General features: G+C 35.3%; 1 protein-coding gene across 4 annotated transcripts in view; it reads right to left on the reverse strand.

The window, feature by feature from the left end:
* Window positions 1-2,129: 2,129 nt before the first annotated feature.
* CAMSAP2 (calmodulin regulated spectrin associated protein family member 2) overlaps window positions 2,130-18,674 on the reverse strand; it is an 85,018-nt gene continuing 68,473 nt past the window's right edge. For 2 of the 4 annotated variants that reach the window (XM_035537584.2, XM_050712237.1), the window contains 9 exons: window positions 16,382-16,452; window positions 15,804-15,873; window positions 12,832-15,043; window positions 11,594-11,730; window positions 10,905-11,125; window positions 9,786-9,858; window positions 8,288-8,403; window positions 7,288-7,406; window positions 2,130-6,217 (listed from right to left, as the gene is read on the reverse strand). In XM_035537584.2, coding sequence (XP_035393477.1) covers window positions 5,912-6,217; window positions 7,288-7,406; window positions 8,288-8,403; window positions 9,786-9,858; window positions 10,905-11,125; window positions 11,594-11,730; window positions 12,832-15,043; window positions 15,804-15,873; window positions 16,382-16,452 — 3,325 coding nt within the window. In that variant the 3' untranslated portion in view covers window positions 2,130-5,911. Of the gene's footprint in view, window positions 6,218-7,287; window positions 7,407-8,287; window positions 8,404-9,785; window positions 9,886-10,904; window positions 11,126-11,593; window positions 11,731-12,831; window positions 15,044-15,803; window positions 15,874-16,381; window positions 16,453-18,674 lie in introns of all 4 variants that reach the window. The other 2 variants (XM_035537583.2, XM_050712236.1) reach the window with 1 other exon arrangement.

Consider the following 18,674-nt stretch of genomic DNA (forward strand, 5'->3'; position numbering starts at 1 on the left):
TGGGCTTCAGGGAGCCTGAAAATCAGGATTAGTAGAGGAGGAGCTCTCCACTGCCTAGTGACAAGGCAGAGCACTGCAGTCTGTTCTGGAACCAATTCAGGAAAAAAAAAAAAAAAGCGACTATTTAGCCGATGTTACAGGTGGCCACAGACAATGTTAGCACGGCCGGATACATTCTTAGAACTATTCTCCAGTGTTAACCTTGCACAAGATCTGCCAGCGGAATCCAGCAGCTTGTGTAAAGCATCTTTCTGTTGTCATCATTAAAATGGGCCCTAGATTTTTAGTGATTATAACACACCCATTCAGATCTTTACTTTTTATATTATGTTTGCATGATCTTGTAAAAAGTTGCAAAAAAAAATAATCTGTTGAAAACTTTACTTCTGGAAACAGTCTTCATTCATTTCAACAAAGGTTTCCCAAAACTTTGAGGTAACAATTCAGCAAACAAGTTAAAATACTCTTGCATAACTTGTAGGAGAATTAGGCACTTATGTCAGCATCGCAACTTGAGTTTCAGGTAGCTTAAACAAGAAAAATACCAAGCTAAAGGATTATCTGGCTTCAAGTAATTTAAATAATTGCAGGTTTGTGGGGCCTTGCCAGGTCTTGTAATGGAAATATTTAGATCAGCGATGATGTAGAAAGGATAAGGCAGAGCTGCCTTGACGGAAAGCTTTATATTAGCTTTGTCTTTGTGCAAAACTCCATTAACAGATTAACGGTGACATAAAAATACATATATTTTACGTGAAAAAAAATCTTTTCAGTATCTTGCTTAATACATCTGTCAATGGATAATGAATTATCCATTAATCCTAAGGTTTTATACATCCAGTTGTTTAGTAATGCTGAATAAGAGGCTGAAGAAACTTTTAAATATGTTTTTTTTTTCAGTGAAATGTTTACCTCTGTTCTACCATCCTTTCTTGAAATCCTAGTTTTCATCTTTTCTGATCAGAGGCAATTCTGTCTCGAGTTCGTTAGTGTTATCCTTGAATTCAGGAAATGATAAAATGCCTAGTGGTAAGAGCTCCATCTCCCAAAGGCTCTGTATTGAGGTCTTAAATGTATGTATTGTATATTGCTTCCCTCCTCATATGTAGACCAGTGGTTCTGAATAAAACAGACAAAGCTGCTTTCTAGAAGAAATAAGCTAGAGTAACTTTATTACCATATTTAACCTTGCTGTGGCTGTCTAAATAAAGTGCATTTTATATCTGCATGTAAACATCTAAGTCTGAAAGTATACGTGCATTTGTACATATGCATACACAAACACACTTCGTGCCTTTTTTCTGAATGATGGTATAGTTTGCCTTTTAAAACCGGTTGCTTATAAATGAACAAAGTTGCCACGCATACAAAAATACTGAATTTTTCTGGCTTCCAAATGTGGAATAAGATATATATATATATTTAAGTAGAATTTTCAGGTTTGAAGAGCTTAGAAAGGTAAATGAAAAAGCAAGCATAAGGGGCTGTGGCCATAAAGGCAGATCTCTATAGCCACAATTCTTCCAACTCTTTGTTCAGTTCATTAAAGTAGTAACAATGTCACAAAAATGATGATTTCCTATTTGAAAAGATTTAAGCAGTTAAAGGTTTAGCTCTTGAAAAGCTGTGTTTTTTTTTTTTTTGATTTTTTTTAATGTACTGATCTATACCTGATCAGTATAGCTGGATTGGGAAGAAAAAAAAAAAAAAGCTATTTTGTACATTGCCTTTGTGTTGTGCTTGATCTGGAAGCTTAGTATTCTAAGTGTAACTGAAATGATTATTCTGCAGTTGTTGATACCAGAAATCTACACTGAATCCCACAGCAGTATACATATGTTTTGATTCCCAAATGCTGTACAAATTCAGACACACAGCTCAGTCAAATTAACTAGGGCGTGATCAGAAGTTTGTCAAATATGGTGTTACTTGTCAACGGGTAAAGAAAATAAAGTCTGTTCCAGAGTCTCTCTGTACAAAGGCTGGTTTTAGCTGAAAATTTTGAGCTGGACCCACCACTAAAAAAATAGCTTTACTGGGTGCAATTACCATTTGTGTTCCAACATAATTCTTTGCTTGTGTGAGCCTGTTTTGATGCTGTACGGGAACTGATTGAGCTGGCTAAAAAATAACCAGTTGGAGGGGTAGGGGTGGAAGGAAAGCTATTCATTTTCATCCACATTAGTTTTCAATTCACTACTAAAAGCCCTGCTATCAGATTTCCTGTATTATCGAAGCTGCCCTTTGAGTACCTCTGAAATTTACGGATTCATTATCTGCCTGTTAGCCTAACAATTCAGCCTGCCTGTTGACATTGCAGCCATGTCATGTCCCTTTTCAACAGAAGCCCTTGCTCTGCAATCCAGCACAACACCACAAAAACAAAACAGGCAAGATTTGGAATGGAAAAACTTTCTAATTCACATATCTGGAAAATAAAACTTCTTTTTTTGTATACTATTTCTGTTCAAGATTGCACAACTTGTGCACAAGTTATTTCACAAAAAGTCATATTCTTTATTAGCTGTCTGTGTGAAGATAAGGCTAGATAATCTTGAAAACCTTACCTTCTGAAGCCATCCTATTATGCTGACCATTAAGTTTGTGTTTTTTTCAACACACAACTAACCAGAGTACAGAAGTTTATCAGCTGACTTAGAATTGTGAAACTCACTTTTAAAAAGAACAGGAAAACTCTTTGTTGTCCTCAAGAATGTAATGAGAAGCCTAATTTTTTAACAGCTTCAGCCTGGTAACATCAGAGAGCTAAAATACATGTGAAAGACAGCAATACAAACAAAATGAGAAATCAAAATTTTGCTATTTCCTAAAATTTCTATGTTGCTGAAATACAATCAGAAAAAAAATTTAAACATGAATGTGAACTTGTTATAGTTTCAATTTACGTTTAGATGTAAGCAAGAGAACAAAAAAGTTTACTTTTGGTGCCATGCTTTTATTTAAATGAAAGGAAAAACTACACTGTACCACATAAGTAGCAATGACAATATTTTACAGCACAGCATCTGAAAAAATATGGAAGCTATGCTCCATAGAGTAGACAAGTAAGCACACAATACACTGTACATTTTTTTTCAACAGTGCCCATTAAATCATAATTAAATAGCTGAATTTGGCTTTAAACAGCCAAATAATAAAAACTAACAGTCATACTAAAATTAAAAAAAAAAAAGATTTCAGTAGCTATTATGACTGTTAGAATATGAAATTTTGCTCCAAAAACTAAGATGATAGTTTGGCAATTCAGTCATAGCAACGATAATAATACCCCTGATGAAAGCACCAGTGTGTTCTGAAAAGGTCAGTGATAAATACTGGCCTTTATGGAAAGCTTCCTTTTTTTTTTTTTTATTTTTTTTTTATTTTTTAAACATGATCCCAACCATAGATCCACTGTAATTAGAAAATTTGCAGGCTTAAAAAGGAAAAGTGTATATAGCTTTACTTTTCCCGTATTAAGTAAAACTTTATACTTCGAGCAACAAACTCTTCAGCTGCATTATTCACATTCTACTTTTAGACATTGCACAAATCTTCAACCTGTTGACAAATGTAAATTTTGCAGTACATTCACACATATTTAAAATGACTCACATAATTCCTCTGTCATGTATGTAAGCTCACTTTGATTAGATTGATGCGTGTGTCTTTATGGTGTTGCAAATCTTCAGTTAAACCATAGGACAGATTTTAGAAATACAAAGCCTCCCATTCTAAAACTTCTTTTGAAGTCATTCGCCATGTTTAAGAGTTAATTCCAACCTCCTAGTTTCTTGAATCCCTGTATACTATAGACAATTTCATAAAGTTATTCATGGTGTTCCTACATTGGTATTTGTAGGAACTGTCTAACAGGCAGAATGTGCAAACCCTCTTCCCCCTTTTTTAATATTATTTATATCCTATATACACAATATGTATACACTTGAAATATAAGAGTTACATATCCTGGTGATATACATGCAAACAGTAGGAATCAGCTAACCACAAATAGTTTTGAGCCACATACATATTAAACATGTATTTTAAAGTGTTTTTTCTTTTTTTCTTTTACAGATTTAACAAATATACATAAATATAAGAACATAAATTACAGTAAAACTGACAGCATTTTTGAGAAAATGTTTATAACGCAGATGCATTGATGCCTAAGGCTTCATAATAATTTAAAAAAGTACTGTTCTAAACTGTTTAATGGTATCTCATTCAGGTGCATCTCTTATATAAGTAAATGAGTACATCATAGTAGTGAGGCGTTGTTTCTCTCAAAGCAGTTTAATGAGAGAAATACAAACTTAATTTTAGTCTCCCCGTGAAACAGAATGGACTACATACTTATAGCACAATACTGTCTTATGTTAATGTAGTTGTCACAACACTGAAACAGAACAGAATCACAAATCATTCAAGTCTTTTCCTGAGAATGAGATTTTTCCCCCAACAAATCCTCTGGTGTACATTATCAAAATAGCCACAGATTTAGGGGAGGCTTCAAGTTTGTAGGTTTTTTTTTTTTTTTTTCAGAACAGTGCTATGTTAAAAGCAAATTAAGAGAAACAAACACTGAAACGGAACAGTTATCTATAAAACAATCAAACACTGTTTTGAAATAAAATGCAGCCCTTTGTAAATAATACTGAAATATGCTTAAAGTTTGTTTTTGTAACTGGTTGTATTATGAATTTATTGAAATGTCACTTAGGCTTTTTTGCCATATGTATTTAGAATTGCTAAGTGTCACAAGACATCATCTGTTAGAGCATGTCGAGAAAACAGTTTACTAGGACACCAAAAATTCTTATCAGATGTCTATTCCCTGAAAAATTGTTTTAAATCTGATCTGCAGGCAGGAAGAAAGGACAGTGGCCTAGATCTTAAAAATCATGGGGAATTAGATACAGTGCTTCCAAAAGATCTGTGACTTAGTGTGTTCTGTGATTCTTCTGAATATTTTTAGTGTTCTGTCCGGCAAAAATCAGGGATCTAGTTCTGAGTGCTTCACAAGTTTCTATTCCTCCCATGGAGGAGCAGTAGCTGACTATGTGCTCACTGTATCTGCAACAATGTAGAACAATGCATATTTGCTTAAACTGTTTTAGAGGCCTGCCAAATCTTTTTGTTTTGCATTTTAATGGGATTATGAGCGCGCACATAGTCATTACATCTCAGATGGTAACTTATTAAAACAGGAATAATTACTTCATCCAACTACACCCTGACTTGCTAAATAATTCACCTGAAGGAAATATTTCTTTATGCAATTCAAAGATTTTCCCCTTACTGTTTAGTCTATAAGCAAACCAGTATTATTTAATTGAAACGGAATTATAAATACTTAGGAGAATGAATTAATTTTGTTGCAGCACACAATAAGGATTTTTCAAAACAGACCCATTCTTATGTTCTTCAGTGACATATCATTAACTTATCATTTGAGTCTTTACTGTAAGAGTCAATATGCAAAGTTCAATGGTATTGAGGATATTAAGTATTTCTTTAGAGAAAGAAAAAATATTTCAAGACAAGCACAAATACAAACATATAAGGCAACAGATGTAAAAAAAATGTAGTTTGATTCACTAAATATGAACATTCAGTGCTTCAGTGTATCTAATCAAAATACAGAGCAAATATACTCCATATGTTGTATTAGCACATACAAATCTCCACACAAGTCAGACACTTCCATAGTCACTCATAAGTACTCACTTAAGTGATATCTTCTGCACTCCTAAACACTGTTTACATTCCAGTTGGACATGATAATAGAACTTGGTGTCCAGTTTTAAGTTCTAAGAGTCTTGTTGGCAACTAGAAATCTATTTCCTATAGGCAGTAAAGATGAAGTGCAAGTTTATCATAATTGTCTGAAGCAAGATTTTCCCATCTACTATGCCTTGGTGGGTAGAAGTTTCTTAGGAGTTACTGGTCTCTTGGTTTGCCACAAATGGCTGTGAATGGTAATTGCATCAACACTGGCAGACAAAGTTTTAGCAGGTATGTGGCTAAATTGCTTCCTGTCAGAGTTGTATTTATACAGTCCCTCTATCATTTTCTTTGTGATAGATTTGGGACCTATCCCTGTTAATTTATTAATTTCTTCAGTATCGGGGCAGTACGTGTACAGAGATCTGAATTGGCAGCCTGAATCCCGGAACAAGATTAAGAAATTATTGGCATCAGATTTCTCCATTTCCTTTAAAAGAAAGAAAGAGAAAGATTCACAACATTAAATTTGCATTATAGTTAGAAAACATTCAAAATTGTCAGACTGCCATTTTGAATTTCTAATCTATCAGAGCCGAAACTTCCGTCTTTCTATTAAAATACCTTATTTTCAACCATTACAATTTGCTAAGCTTCAACCATCTGAATTTTGATAAGGTGTGTATTTATCAAGTGAAATCTTATTTATTTAGACAATCTTAGCTGCACTTGTCTCATTGTCCCTAAAGAATAGACATCCCAACAATTTTTTTTGTAGACCAAATAAAGATTCTTAGAGCCATTTCAGTAAGCAAGCCTAATACCTTCAAGTTTAGGAACAGGAAATTTAAACATGTCTAGATGGGCCTAAAAGACTGTCCAGTGCTGAAATGGGTTTCAGTCATCCCTAAATCCATTCAAGATTAGTCAAACTATGAAGTCAGTTGATATGTATTAAGCAAAGGTTCTTTTTCAGATCCCTGCTCCACCCAACACAACTTCTATGGTATGTGCTCTGAACACGTACAGTTTTAGCCAAGTGATGTACGCTGCATTCTAGAGTTAAGCATAACCACTTTACAGCTGTTCTTTCCTGAGGTTTCTGGGGGTTATTATGCTCTGAGTTACTTGAACTGAAAAGAGTCTGTATTGATATCTCACTTGTTATTTCCAAAAAAGTATCTTTAGTTCTAAAGGTCTCAATCTGAGGATCCATATGTATAAAACGGATATTTTTCATGTTAAGGAAACAAAGTTTGTGAACAAATGATATTGAAATTTCTCCATTAAACAGACAGTAGCTATTAGTTGACATGTCAATTAATTCAGCCTCCCATGCTGCATGTACAGGGCAATAGCTATTGTTTCTACAATACTCGAGAACCTTTCTGTCAACAAAGGAAACAAGTCACACAAATTACTCAAACCTTTTACTAAGAGCTGACGTAACCTCAGAAGAAGATTCCTTTTGATATTTGTATTTATGCTCGAGTGCTTTTCTAGTACCTTAACTGTGGTTTGACTAGTGTGTTTATGATTTTAGGGGAAAAATACCCTTACCTCCAGTATCTTTTTCTTTTGACCTTCATTTACTTTTCCAGCCAAGCAGCAATGTGCCAAGGCATTCTGAATTATATATTTATTGGATTTAGCACTGGGTTCTTTAAACAGCTTTGGTCCTGTGAAGGAGGAATGACAAATCAGCTAAGTTAATCAATAAGCCAACAAATAGTTAATTGAAATGCTGTGAAGCACTTCTGCCCTTCATCTTTTGCATGCATAAAAATACAAATCTGTGAATAAGACTAGAGATCACAAATTTCACAAACAAGTAAAATGACATTCTTTTGTTATTAATAAACATTTGCCAGCACAGATAGAGCTATGCAGGTCCATCATTCCAACCTGATCTCCCTAAAAGTTTATCTAATATACTTAATGTTATTATCCTCTTTACCATACAAAGTGACATGAGGTGAGCAAAAACACAGCCTTTATAATCACAATGTTGCAAGGTCTTTGCAATATCATGTACTATACATTTGGAGAAAAGAGACAGAGATACCATTATTATTTGACTTGTAATATAATAAAGGATTACAAGTCAGACTGTGAAGTTTTTGTAAACAACAAAGAATCTGTTTGGAAATAAAAGGTGGAGAATATTTAAATCCACATTACTAAGCAGACTTTCCCATTCCAATTTGTTTTCTGTTTTTTTTTTTTTTGAATCTATTCTAAATTGAACTTAAATTTCAACTCTTCTTGCCTTGCTAGAGAGACTACTAAAATGCACAGAGTAACTGGTGGGTTCATTTGCTGTTCTGAGCCTGACTGCAGTTTATTCTGATTATCACAAATGCTACTGAGTCAGTACTTTTATTTTGGATTTAAAGTTTTAATCTTGTATTATTACTGCCTGTTTTAGATAGGTGAAAGTTACATTTCTATGGAAGGATCCCCAGATAAGTTTAAAAATTCCAAACACAGATAACTGAAATATTTTCATGCATAGAACTACTAATAGCCAGGTACTTTTCTAAATATTGTTGCCACCAACCTGTGTATTCTGTAGCAGAGGCAACTGAAGAAGTTGTAGATGCATTCTCCCAATCTTTTTCTCCATTACGACTACCACAACGACTCGGAGATAAGAATCCTTCTACTGACTCAGACCTAAACATTAATTTTAAAATTTATTTAAAACACTACAGTTTTCAGAAAAAAAAAGCCTTCTAACATGAAAAGAAAGCAGACTGTATTAATGTAGAACACAATAATTTGAATGTAGACTTAAATACATAATATTAACAGAAGAAATTCATGGATAACTGAGTTAGTGTTCTGTATAAACTATTCTGAGTGATGCATGAAGGAGACCTTCAAACATATCACTGACATTCACTCCATGTCATCACTGAAAGACAATTTTGATTTGAAGAAAAGGTTATAGTATGGCTCTGGAAAGATACTGAAAATTTTTCTAACACTTTTCCTCTCGGCAATTTGTTCTGAATTATATCCTATTTAAAGAAATCCCAACCCCTGAAATAAATCTAAAGCCAGATATTGTTCATTATAGCTGTAGTACAGCATAGCACAACTAAATCTACAGAGATAGGGGTCATCTCCTGTCAAGTCTGTCCATGTTAAGCGACATCAAGCCTCTTCCAACAGATAATATGGCTGTAAGAAATCCCCCTTTTAAATAAAGCTGATCATTTGTAAGAGATGTTGAGAGATACTAGGGTACTTGGATCACTGCATTAATGTTTTTTTATGTAATAACCTGAAAGTCAGTTCTCAAGATATCAGGGAAATGGAAAGGTCAATTGAAAACAGCTGCAGGCATGTTGGAGTTGATGGGGCACATACACTGGCCATGAAAACATGACATGATAAAGTAACATGCAATACTCATGATTAAACCCCTTTTACTAGTTTGCCTTTCTTCCATTTCTTTTCTATTAAAGAATAGTATTTATGTGAATAAAATTAAATAATTATACAGCAATAATAATTTTATTTGTCTGAACTATAATATAGATTTTGTACTTAAGAAGGTTCTGTTATTTTTATCTCTCGGTTCATTTTCAGTTCATTTCTAATACAAGATAAATTCTTGTGTTCAGAAAAGCCTGAAATTACAGTTAACACTTAATACTTTCTTGTACTACTGCTAAGAGGAAATAACAGAACAGAAGTTGCTACGTTAAGGAAGAAAAGAAGCTGTATAGCTGCATGTAGCGTACAGGTTTAATAAAATAACCACAAGCTGAGACTTAACTATAAACAGGTGAATTAAAGAGGCTGTGTGAATAGCATTTTATTTTGATCTCATTTATAGCCACCCAATCAGTTTACTTGGTAAAATTTGTGAAAAAAATTATCATGGCTTGGTTCCCTAATACTCAACAGTGGAATCAATATCTCACATCAGAAAAACATGCCTGCTCTTGGAGTAGGAAAAATATAGACATCACCTTTTTAAAATCAATGCTAATTTTATGTAGATGACTATCAAATTTTATTAAATAAAATGTTTATTTTAGCTTTACCTTGGTGTTCTCTTGCCTGACTGCACACTCTCATTGTCCCCTGTATTCAGCGATGCCAGCGAAAGACTAGATACTGAAAAAACACGATAAAGCTGTGAACCTGGATAAAAACAAAGTTAAAGCTTATAAACCTATGCAAGTAGCAGAGTCTGTTCATTATACCCAACACCAGCATAAGAAAGTTTCTAAGTGCTTTTATACACGTGACTCTTACTCCCATACATGATATACCTACATGCATATGTGGCGCACTTTATCCGAACACTTTCGGACACCCAGCCACTTGCAGCCATCTGGAATAGTCTGTGACTAAGCATTAACATGAGGCATGAACATGGGTACATGGGCACTATGCAAATCAAAGTTAAAAAGCTCTCATAAAAGAGCTTAAGAGACTTAATTTAAAGCTTAGGGATGGACTCTTGGAAGATGTTAAGAGAATACTTTAAATTATGCTGGAAGATGGAGGGAAGCAGCTAGAGAAAATGCAGCTATATGATGCTATAACAAAAAGGATCACTGAGCATTGGTTATTTTTTTCTGATTGTAAATTGGCAACACTTCTTTCAGTCATTACTGCAGTCATTTGGTATCTAAAAGAATGTTACATTTTTCCATACAATTAGTTCTGCTAGGCTCGTAATGACACATGCAGTAGCTAAGTGAGTAAAACAGAATGAAAACATGAATCTTAAAAGTAACCTTTCTATTTTAATTCTGTCCGTATTAAGCAGGAGCTCAAGTACTCTTACCTTATAATGACCATTTTATTTACTGATCTCTTTTCTGCCAAGTGTTATTCATTCTTAGCTCTACAGGTGCAAGAAGAGATTAGTGACTGGGAATAATACATGGGCATGTATGAAACTTGTCACATACATTGGTGCTTCCATTGGGTCAATACAGTTAACCTTTTGGTTTGTTGATATATGCATGCATGCATAACAGGTAAGTGACATTCATCTTTTAATTTCTATTGGCAAATTTTGCTTTTTAGTTTTGTCACGTGCAACTTCAGTTTGGCACAAGGCACTAATAAATGCATGTGCTTGTTAGTACCAAAACCCAAGCTGGTGTTTTAGCATGAACAGACTCTTCTTCCACATGAACATCAGTTACCTGGTGGACCTTTGACTGGTGTCTTAGGTGATTCAATGTGATCCCTATGAATAGATTTTGGACGGGGCTTTTTCTGCTTGATTGACAGGGAACGTGGTTTTATGACAGTATCCATCTCTTCCATAAGCTTTAGCTGTTTCCTTCTCATATATTCCTGCTTAATGAATTCTCGCCGTGCTCGTTCATCCTCCTTCTTCTGACGTTCTTCTTCTGTTTTGCGTCTAAAAAAAACCCCATCAAATACATTCAACAGTCAGAACTTTACAGGGTAACAGTTATAGCTAGCATATTGCCAGAAAGGAAAACACAGGCATTAAATTTTCAGAACTTTAGTACTCTCAGACATTAGTAAGAGGAACTTGCCACTGTGCACTTGTGCAGACTGAAGCCCACAGTGATAAGCTCTCCCTCAGAATATAAAGTGCAAGGCATGGTAACAGTCTGAGGAGCTTCAATCAGGGCAGCAGGGTTCATGTTGAATCTAAGCTACAGACTGATGCCACCTGCTGATTTCATGGGACCAGCTGGCATGTGTCTTCAGCTGGGCTCCTCAGCACATCTGGCTCTAGGATTAAATATCCTTGCATATTAAGATGCAATTATTTAACTAGGTAGTAGCACTTTCAGCTATGTCATTTTTTTGTTCAGGGTTACGGGTCAGTTGAATCAGGACGCGTAGTTAGTTTTACCTTGTCTCTTCTTTCTTATGTTCTAGTTCTGCTTCCAGCTGCTGCTTTCGAAGCAGAGTCTCTCTTTCCCTTCTCAAACGCTTCTCCAATAATGCTGCTCGTTTCATTGCCATATCATTTTCTGCCTTTTGATCATCCTAGCAGAAACAGTATTTGAAGGAAAAGGAGACTATTTATTAAAATCTCTACATTTATCAACTGATTTTGCAAAGTGATTAGACACTTAATTCTGTTGACTGGGTTGCAGTATCCTAACATAAGATGATGTATTGGAAATAAGTTTATTTCAAAAGATTTTTCTTAAGATTACTAAAAAGTTTCCATAAAGGAATTTTTACTTCCTAATTAAAACATGAAATTTATATATATATAAATATATAAACATATTGGACACATGAAAAAACTTCCAGGTGAAATATTCTACTTTAGAGTCAGATTCCACACTGCATAAACTCCTGCATTCAGCTTTGGAAGATTCTATGTTTATGGAGAGGAAGACAATTTATTACAAAAAGCAGTAACTATGCATTATATAAAGGTAATTTTGGCTGATCAATTCAGATGTTTTTTTAGAACCAAGCAATGCTCCCAGACAAGCAGAGCACAGATTGTTGCATGATTTTGGGGTACTCCAAGATGGAAATTCTAAATCTTGATAGCTTCCAGTGTCTAGACCTCTCTCTTAATAATGTACATTATAGTTATAAGCCCGCCTGAATATAACTCTTTAATAAGACAACAGGGAGTGTTCCCAAATGCCAACTTCAAAAGGGAGACTCAAAAGACTATACTACCTCAGCTAGCCAGTAGAGGGAAAAAATGCTCTCTGAAGTGCAACTCTGAGACATTCCCCATCTTGAAAAACCCAGGCTGTACTTTACAAGCTTTCAGTTAAACTTGGGTGTGGAATGGGAAAGTGAGAGTGAGAAGTGAGCATATTTAATTAAGGTCTTACGTTAAAAAGCTTATGTTAAAAAGCAATCTACATTCAGCATGCATCTTTCTCCCCCAAAACCCCAAGCACTCTTCCATGACTATAGAAGGAAATGAGTACTCTAGCACACAGAATTGCAGTGTGCTAGAATCTGACCACTCATGAGTCATCAAGTGCAAAAAGTATGTGTGCACATTTAGGACTGCAGAACTATCTCCTTTGACTTCAATGGAAAGTCATCACTGAAACGCTGTATCTGAATTAAGAAGTTGCCTTTGAAAGGAAGCTGTGTAGCAGCTCTTACCTTAAAAAAGAATCCACAACACACTTTCTGGTCATCCTCAAATTGTTCTCTATCACTCTCACCTTCATATTTCTCAACAGGTACTTCATTTTTTTCTGGTGGCTTCAAATCTGATAGGGAAACTTCAATTAAGCTAGCTGTTTTGGGAGCTGCTGTTGGTAAAATTGGGTGGCTTAGCTGATCTTCATTTGGGGTGAGGCAGACAGTTTCTGTGATGGGCTGAGATAATACTTCAGAAACATTAGATTCAAGAGGTTTGATCTCCTTTTCCTCCAACTTCTGTTCACTCTTTTTCAGTAATTTTGGTCCTTCCTCTTTTGCTACCTCTTCCGTAGGTTTGACTTCCTTCGAAAGATTTCCCCTTACCTGCGGTTCACCTATATGTTCACCATCATCTCCAAAACAAACAAATGATCTAGTCTGAATGGGAACCTGACTTGGAGAAAATCTTCTCAAACGGGGAAGACTATCCACAGACCGTGGGGCAGTCAATGTACGATTTAGAGGTGTTATTTTCAATTCATTTGGCCTAGGAGTCCTTTGCATTTTAATGTGAAAAGAGGCATTCTTCCTGTTGGATGACTGTGGAGACTGATGTGTAGAACGAGGAGATTCCTGTGAGAAAGGTGCAACGGGAGATGGAGCTCCCAGTTGCCTTGATGAAGACTTAAACTCCCGAATTTGCTTCTGAGGAGAAGGCTGAGGAGGAGAAATAACCCAAGCCTGTTGCTCTCTCATCTGCATCAGCATCTCCTGTTGAAGGGATAGCCGTTGCATTTCTTGTTGTAGGAAGTGTAAGGAAGAATTTAGTTTTTCAATAGATTTTGTATATTCTAAGATATCTCCTTCATTAAAATTTTCTTCTGAGGGGCTTGCTAAATTCCACTGTTTTTCAGCATCCATAGGAGTAGCAGGAGACTTTGACCATTTGCTGTGAGAATTTTCAGGGTTTTCTTTTATTACATCTGAAGTCTTACTAGTTTGTTCATCTGGTTTTTGAGTTTCTCTTTCTTTCAACCGGTTATTGTCAGTGAATACCTTCTCATCTTCAGCTCCTGCTGCTTCTTCTCGGAGAGGTGATACTCCATCACCTTTCTTTTTCACAACATTAAGAAATGCTGTTCTTCCCATTTTCTGCCGCTGCTTAGTGAATGCAGCTTCAACTTTCTTCTTCTGTGCTTCAATCGCTCGCCTCTTTTCCTCCAGCTTCATCCTGAGATGCACCATTTCTGAAGCCAGCAACTGCGTAGTGTCTCTTCCTTGGGGAACAGATGCCTCCTCAGGAATGTGAGTCCAAGCAACCACATGAGGAATATTCAGCTCAGAACCTTCTGGTGTGGTTTTCTGAGAACTACTTCCACTGCTTCTACTGTCTGTGTGATTCAACTTCCTGAATTTCTGCTCTGCAAAGCTAGTCATTTTAACTCCTGAACTCGAAGAAGCACTGCTGCCTGCCTGTGATTTGGTACTTACTGAGCTGGGACAGGGACTTAATTGATCTCTGTGATTGCCAGCTCGTATGTCATAATCCTGAAGAAACTTAGATGGTTCTTCCATGTCAGAGTCCATGCTTACAGTGTAATCTCTCAAAGAAGAATCCTCATCCATAGTCTCTGGGATATCTTCTGAAGGAACATGTATTCCAGTATCTACTTCTGTATTGTCAGTCACAGGACTTAGAGCACCTTTTGTGTCTGTGATGATATCAGGAGTAGACTGATTTGGTTTAATGTTTGAATTCAAGATGCTCATTTCCTGATTGTGAAGAAAGAATCCATTTGTAATTTGGTCTGGTGGGATAACTCTGGGAGATTTTTCAGTGTCATGAATTATCTGCAAAGCCTCTTCAATGGTTGGTGTCTCAATCTGGTTGCCAAAATCATCCAGAACTGCTCTGTTTTGCAAAGCTCCATTTGGAAACCTGTAGTGATGGCTCTCATTGGCATTTCTTTGATTTATGGTAAGAGACTGATTGGCCTTTGTGTCTTTATGAGTTATCGCATCCTTTTCCTCTTCAATATCTTGATTTTCCTCTTCTCCATTCACAGGTTTGAAGGACAGATTTTTTCTAATATGCTTGGGCACACGGTTGGTGTTTACTGTAAGGCCTTCATTGCTCACAGATCTAGTAATACCTCTGTTTGGAGTAGATACTGGAATGCTTTTTTCTTTGTCAAAAGAAATGTCAAATGAAACTCCATGCAATGATGACCTAATTGAGATAAGAATAACGGAAATAACTGACCAGCTCATGATTAATAATAGCAATATATTCACATTCGGGTTTTCAATTACTTTAATGCTGTAGTATTAAACAGACTGTTATGTATTGTATTTTGACTAGGTTAATATGCAAATAAAGTAATTAAAAATGTTATATTCTATTTTATTGTGTGTGTTTTCTTCAGAGCCAGTCAATGCTTTTTAGTAGTTTGGGATAAGTTCTGGGCACTTTAGGAATATAGGAATTGCCATGCTAGATAAGAAGAAAAGTATGAAAAGACAATTTAGATTTGCTGAATAATCCTTCACTCTAACTCTTACCATTTGAACTTTAGTTTACATCCTACACATGAAGAGTTTATGATGGGTCTAACTGAAAAAAACAAAACATCCAGCCTGATTATTCTTACATACAGTAACACAATTTTTGATACTGGTGAGTTCTTTAGCCATGTGACTCTTACCTCATTTGGTTAATTGCAACAGGTAAGTGTAAACATATTTAATGCCAATAATTCAAATATTTAATGCAAGAATACCTCATCTCAATGTAAAAGACTGATGCTTTATTTCTGAAGTTTTTTTCCTATTACTTAGTTCTGAATCCATGATGCAGTTTTCCCTTTGTTTTTCTACTTCTGCAAGTTGTTACAAGATTTTGGAAATTCAAACCACAACGGAGAGTTTACTACTGTTTATGACCAATACATTATCATTTTTTAAGCAGCTCTTATGATAGGACTACTTGCCTTTTTTCTTTTGGCCATGTCCCCACATATCCATCTACATAAGACATTGATGTGGACCTTCTGATGACTCCTAAGTGAAATTAAAATAGAATCCAAGGTAACTGCTATGAAAAATCATTTTAACATTAGATTCGGTTGCTTCAAAAATTAGTTTGTTTCACTACTCAGAACACTGCAATGGCAAAAAAAAAGCTTCTATATTAAGAATAGAACTAGAACAATTGAGTCAATTAGTTTCATCCTGTATATATACTATATCCCTCAGAGAATTTACTATTGATTAAAATATACTACAAGTACTACTAAATATACTACGAATAATTGTTGAAACCCATATTCCACATAATGAAAACAGAATTCAAATTAAAAAAAAATAACAACATGTACAAGAGGTACAAACACAAGCTTCCCATTTGTATGTTTTGTGGATCACAGAACTCATTCACTAGCCTTTCATGTCAATTTGTCCCAGTAACTTCTGCTTGAACAAGGTTTGAAGAAATATAAACAACATAGCAATACACTCAGAAGATGACACCTTGCCTCATTACCCTTTCTACCCACTTGTAAATTATTACCTGGGACAGATGAATAAGGCTGCTGGGGTGTATGCAGTTGGTGAGGTGGTGTATAAGTTGGACTTTCCAATCTATAAAGCAAGAGACATTAACTTAGTAGGAATACATCAAAAGCCATGTTACAAAAGAGCAGCCAGACTTCTTGTCCTGGGTCAACAAAGAAGATTTGTTTTTTAAGACAAGGGAGAAACTAAGGTGTAATTCTCCTCTTGAAGCATTACTTTATTAATTAGAAGGAGCATATTATGTTATTACCTTTAACTAGATGCAATGCAGAGACACAAAAAGTCAAAAAGGTATTTCTATTATGCAAATGGCCACAGAGTAGTGTTAGCATACGTGTCTCCCAATGTACTTCAAGTAGATGTCATTATTAGAAGGTTCTCATTTTTAGTTTTGATTTTAGCAACAAAATAAAAATTGAGTGACTGCAGCAAGTAACACTCACTTCTCACACATCTCTCTTTTCAGTTGCTTAGCCTGAAATTTTCAAACTGTGTCTGAACTGCAACATGCACTAGGAGTAGATAATGGAGATTTTGCGACAGACATGACTTAATAAATAGAACAAATATATTCACTACTAAAACACTAATTACAAAGATTTTCTCTGTTTCTAGTTAAAACAGATTTTTTGTTGTTGTTGTTCTTGTTCACAGAGAAGGTCTGTAATAGACTAGCTGTTTTAATCCAGAATAGGCATTCATAATTCAGTGATTTGTGATCCAGGCACTTCTCAGGACCAGAACAACAAAGACATATACATAAATACACATGCTTTTGTATGTAAAATGCTTGTAAAGAAGCCAAACTTCAAAACAAGCTGAATTAAACCCTTTCATGTTCTGAATTTTGTTCACTGAATTTTAAAAGCACACTCCCAAACTCTCTTTTTCAAATCATTAATTTTCAAAATATTTGTTTAGAGCTTTTATAGTTTATATACGGTATGCTTAGAAATGTTTCTGAAGAATATTTGTAGGAAGAATATTCATGTCAATTTAAGAAAAATATTGTTAGTTTACGATGTACAGAAGCATTTTCTGTAATTATATATTACAATTATTCAAAATAGTTTCTCATAAATTCCTGTTTTTTGGTGTTTAATAAAATTACACATTAGCTAAATAACTTATCTGCTTTAAATGGCATTTAAGATTTCTGCAAAAACTATTAAATCATAGAAGTAATGTTTATAGTTATCTTAAAAGAAAAGTATGCATTCAAAATTTCATCCAGCAGCCTTTCAAAATATGTTCTGCCACAAAGAAAATCTATATGCTTCATTGTCCCTCACAAAAAGACTGATTTTGGCACCGTGACTGTGATTCCATGGCAACCTCAGACACTGTAACTGCTCACTGCCTCAGTCCCGCTCCTCCTCTGCACTGAAGCTGGCTCTCCGCTGGAGTCTGCTCTGAGTCATGTCAGTAGCTCAGCCAGCAGAAAACATTCACTTTTTCTGACTGGGTTGTGTTTTTTTTTTTTTTCTGTCAGTGTACTGAAATGACAACATCAAAAGCTGAATCAGACAGGACCGTGCAGTTGGGATGAGGAGGAAGGCCAGGACCAAGCCATCCTGCAGTCAGGGCAGTCTCGGCTGATGGGGAACTGCAGCCTGTGTGTTTTACATTTCTAGCATCTGAAATAACTTCTTAGGTCCCTTCTTCGTCATATGACGCTGTGAAGTATCACCAAGTTCTATAAAATACACTGGTTAATGAAGGAAGATATAGCTCCTTCTCCTACTTATGGATTGCTCTCATAATCCTCCAACACCAAACCATACCCATCACTTGTAGAGAAACTAAACAAGGGTTGTGATGAGCTAGTACAATATGCTTTCCACCAACCATACAAAGCTCACAATGATTTTTACTGTATCTCTGTACATGCCTCGGGAAACATAAGGAATATTACAAAACACACTGGTGGCAACTTACAGACTTGATAGTTAAATTTGGAATGGTGTTTATGAATTGAATTCAGATGTTTATCACAGAATTTTCAATAAGTCCTCTTCATCTTAGAAGACAAAATTATCTGCAGACAAAATGTACACATTTGGATAAAACGTGGATTTATTTAGATGAAAAAGATACTTTGTTACTGACAGAATTTGTCAGAACAGGGATAAGTTCTGTAGGACAAAGGAAAAAATGAAGTGCAAAGTTCTTAACTGGACTGCTTGCAGGAGCTTTGCAAGGTGTGAGTGGGTTTGGGAACCTCTCTTTCAAAAGGTATATCCAAAACTACATTTTCCCCTGACATATATGCTCAATTTACATTAAAA

This window comes from Cygnus atratus, chromosome 8, assembly GCF_013377495.2.
Source record: "Cygnus atratus isolate AKBS03 ecotype Queensland, Australia chromosome 8, CAtr_DNAZoo_HiC_assembly, whole genome shotgun sequence".
NCBI classification, from domain to species: domain Eukaryota; kingdom Metazoa; phylum Chordata; class Aves; order Anseriformes; family Anatidae; genus Cygnus; species Cygnus atratus.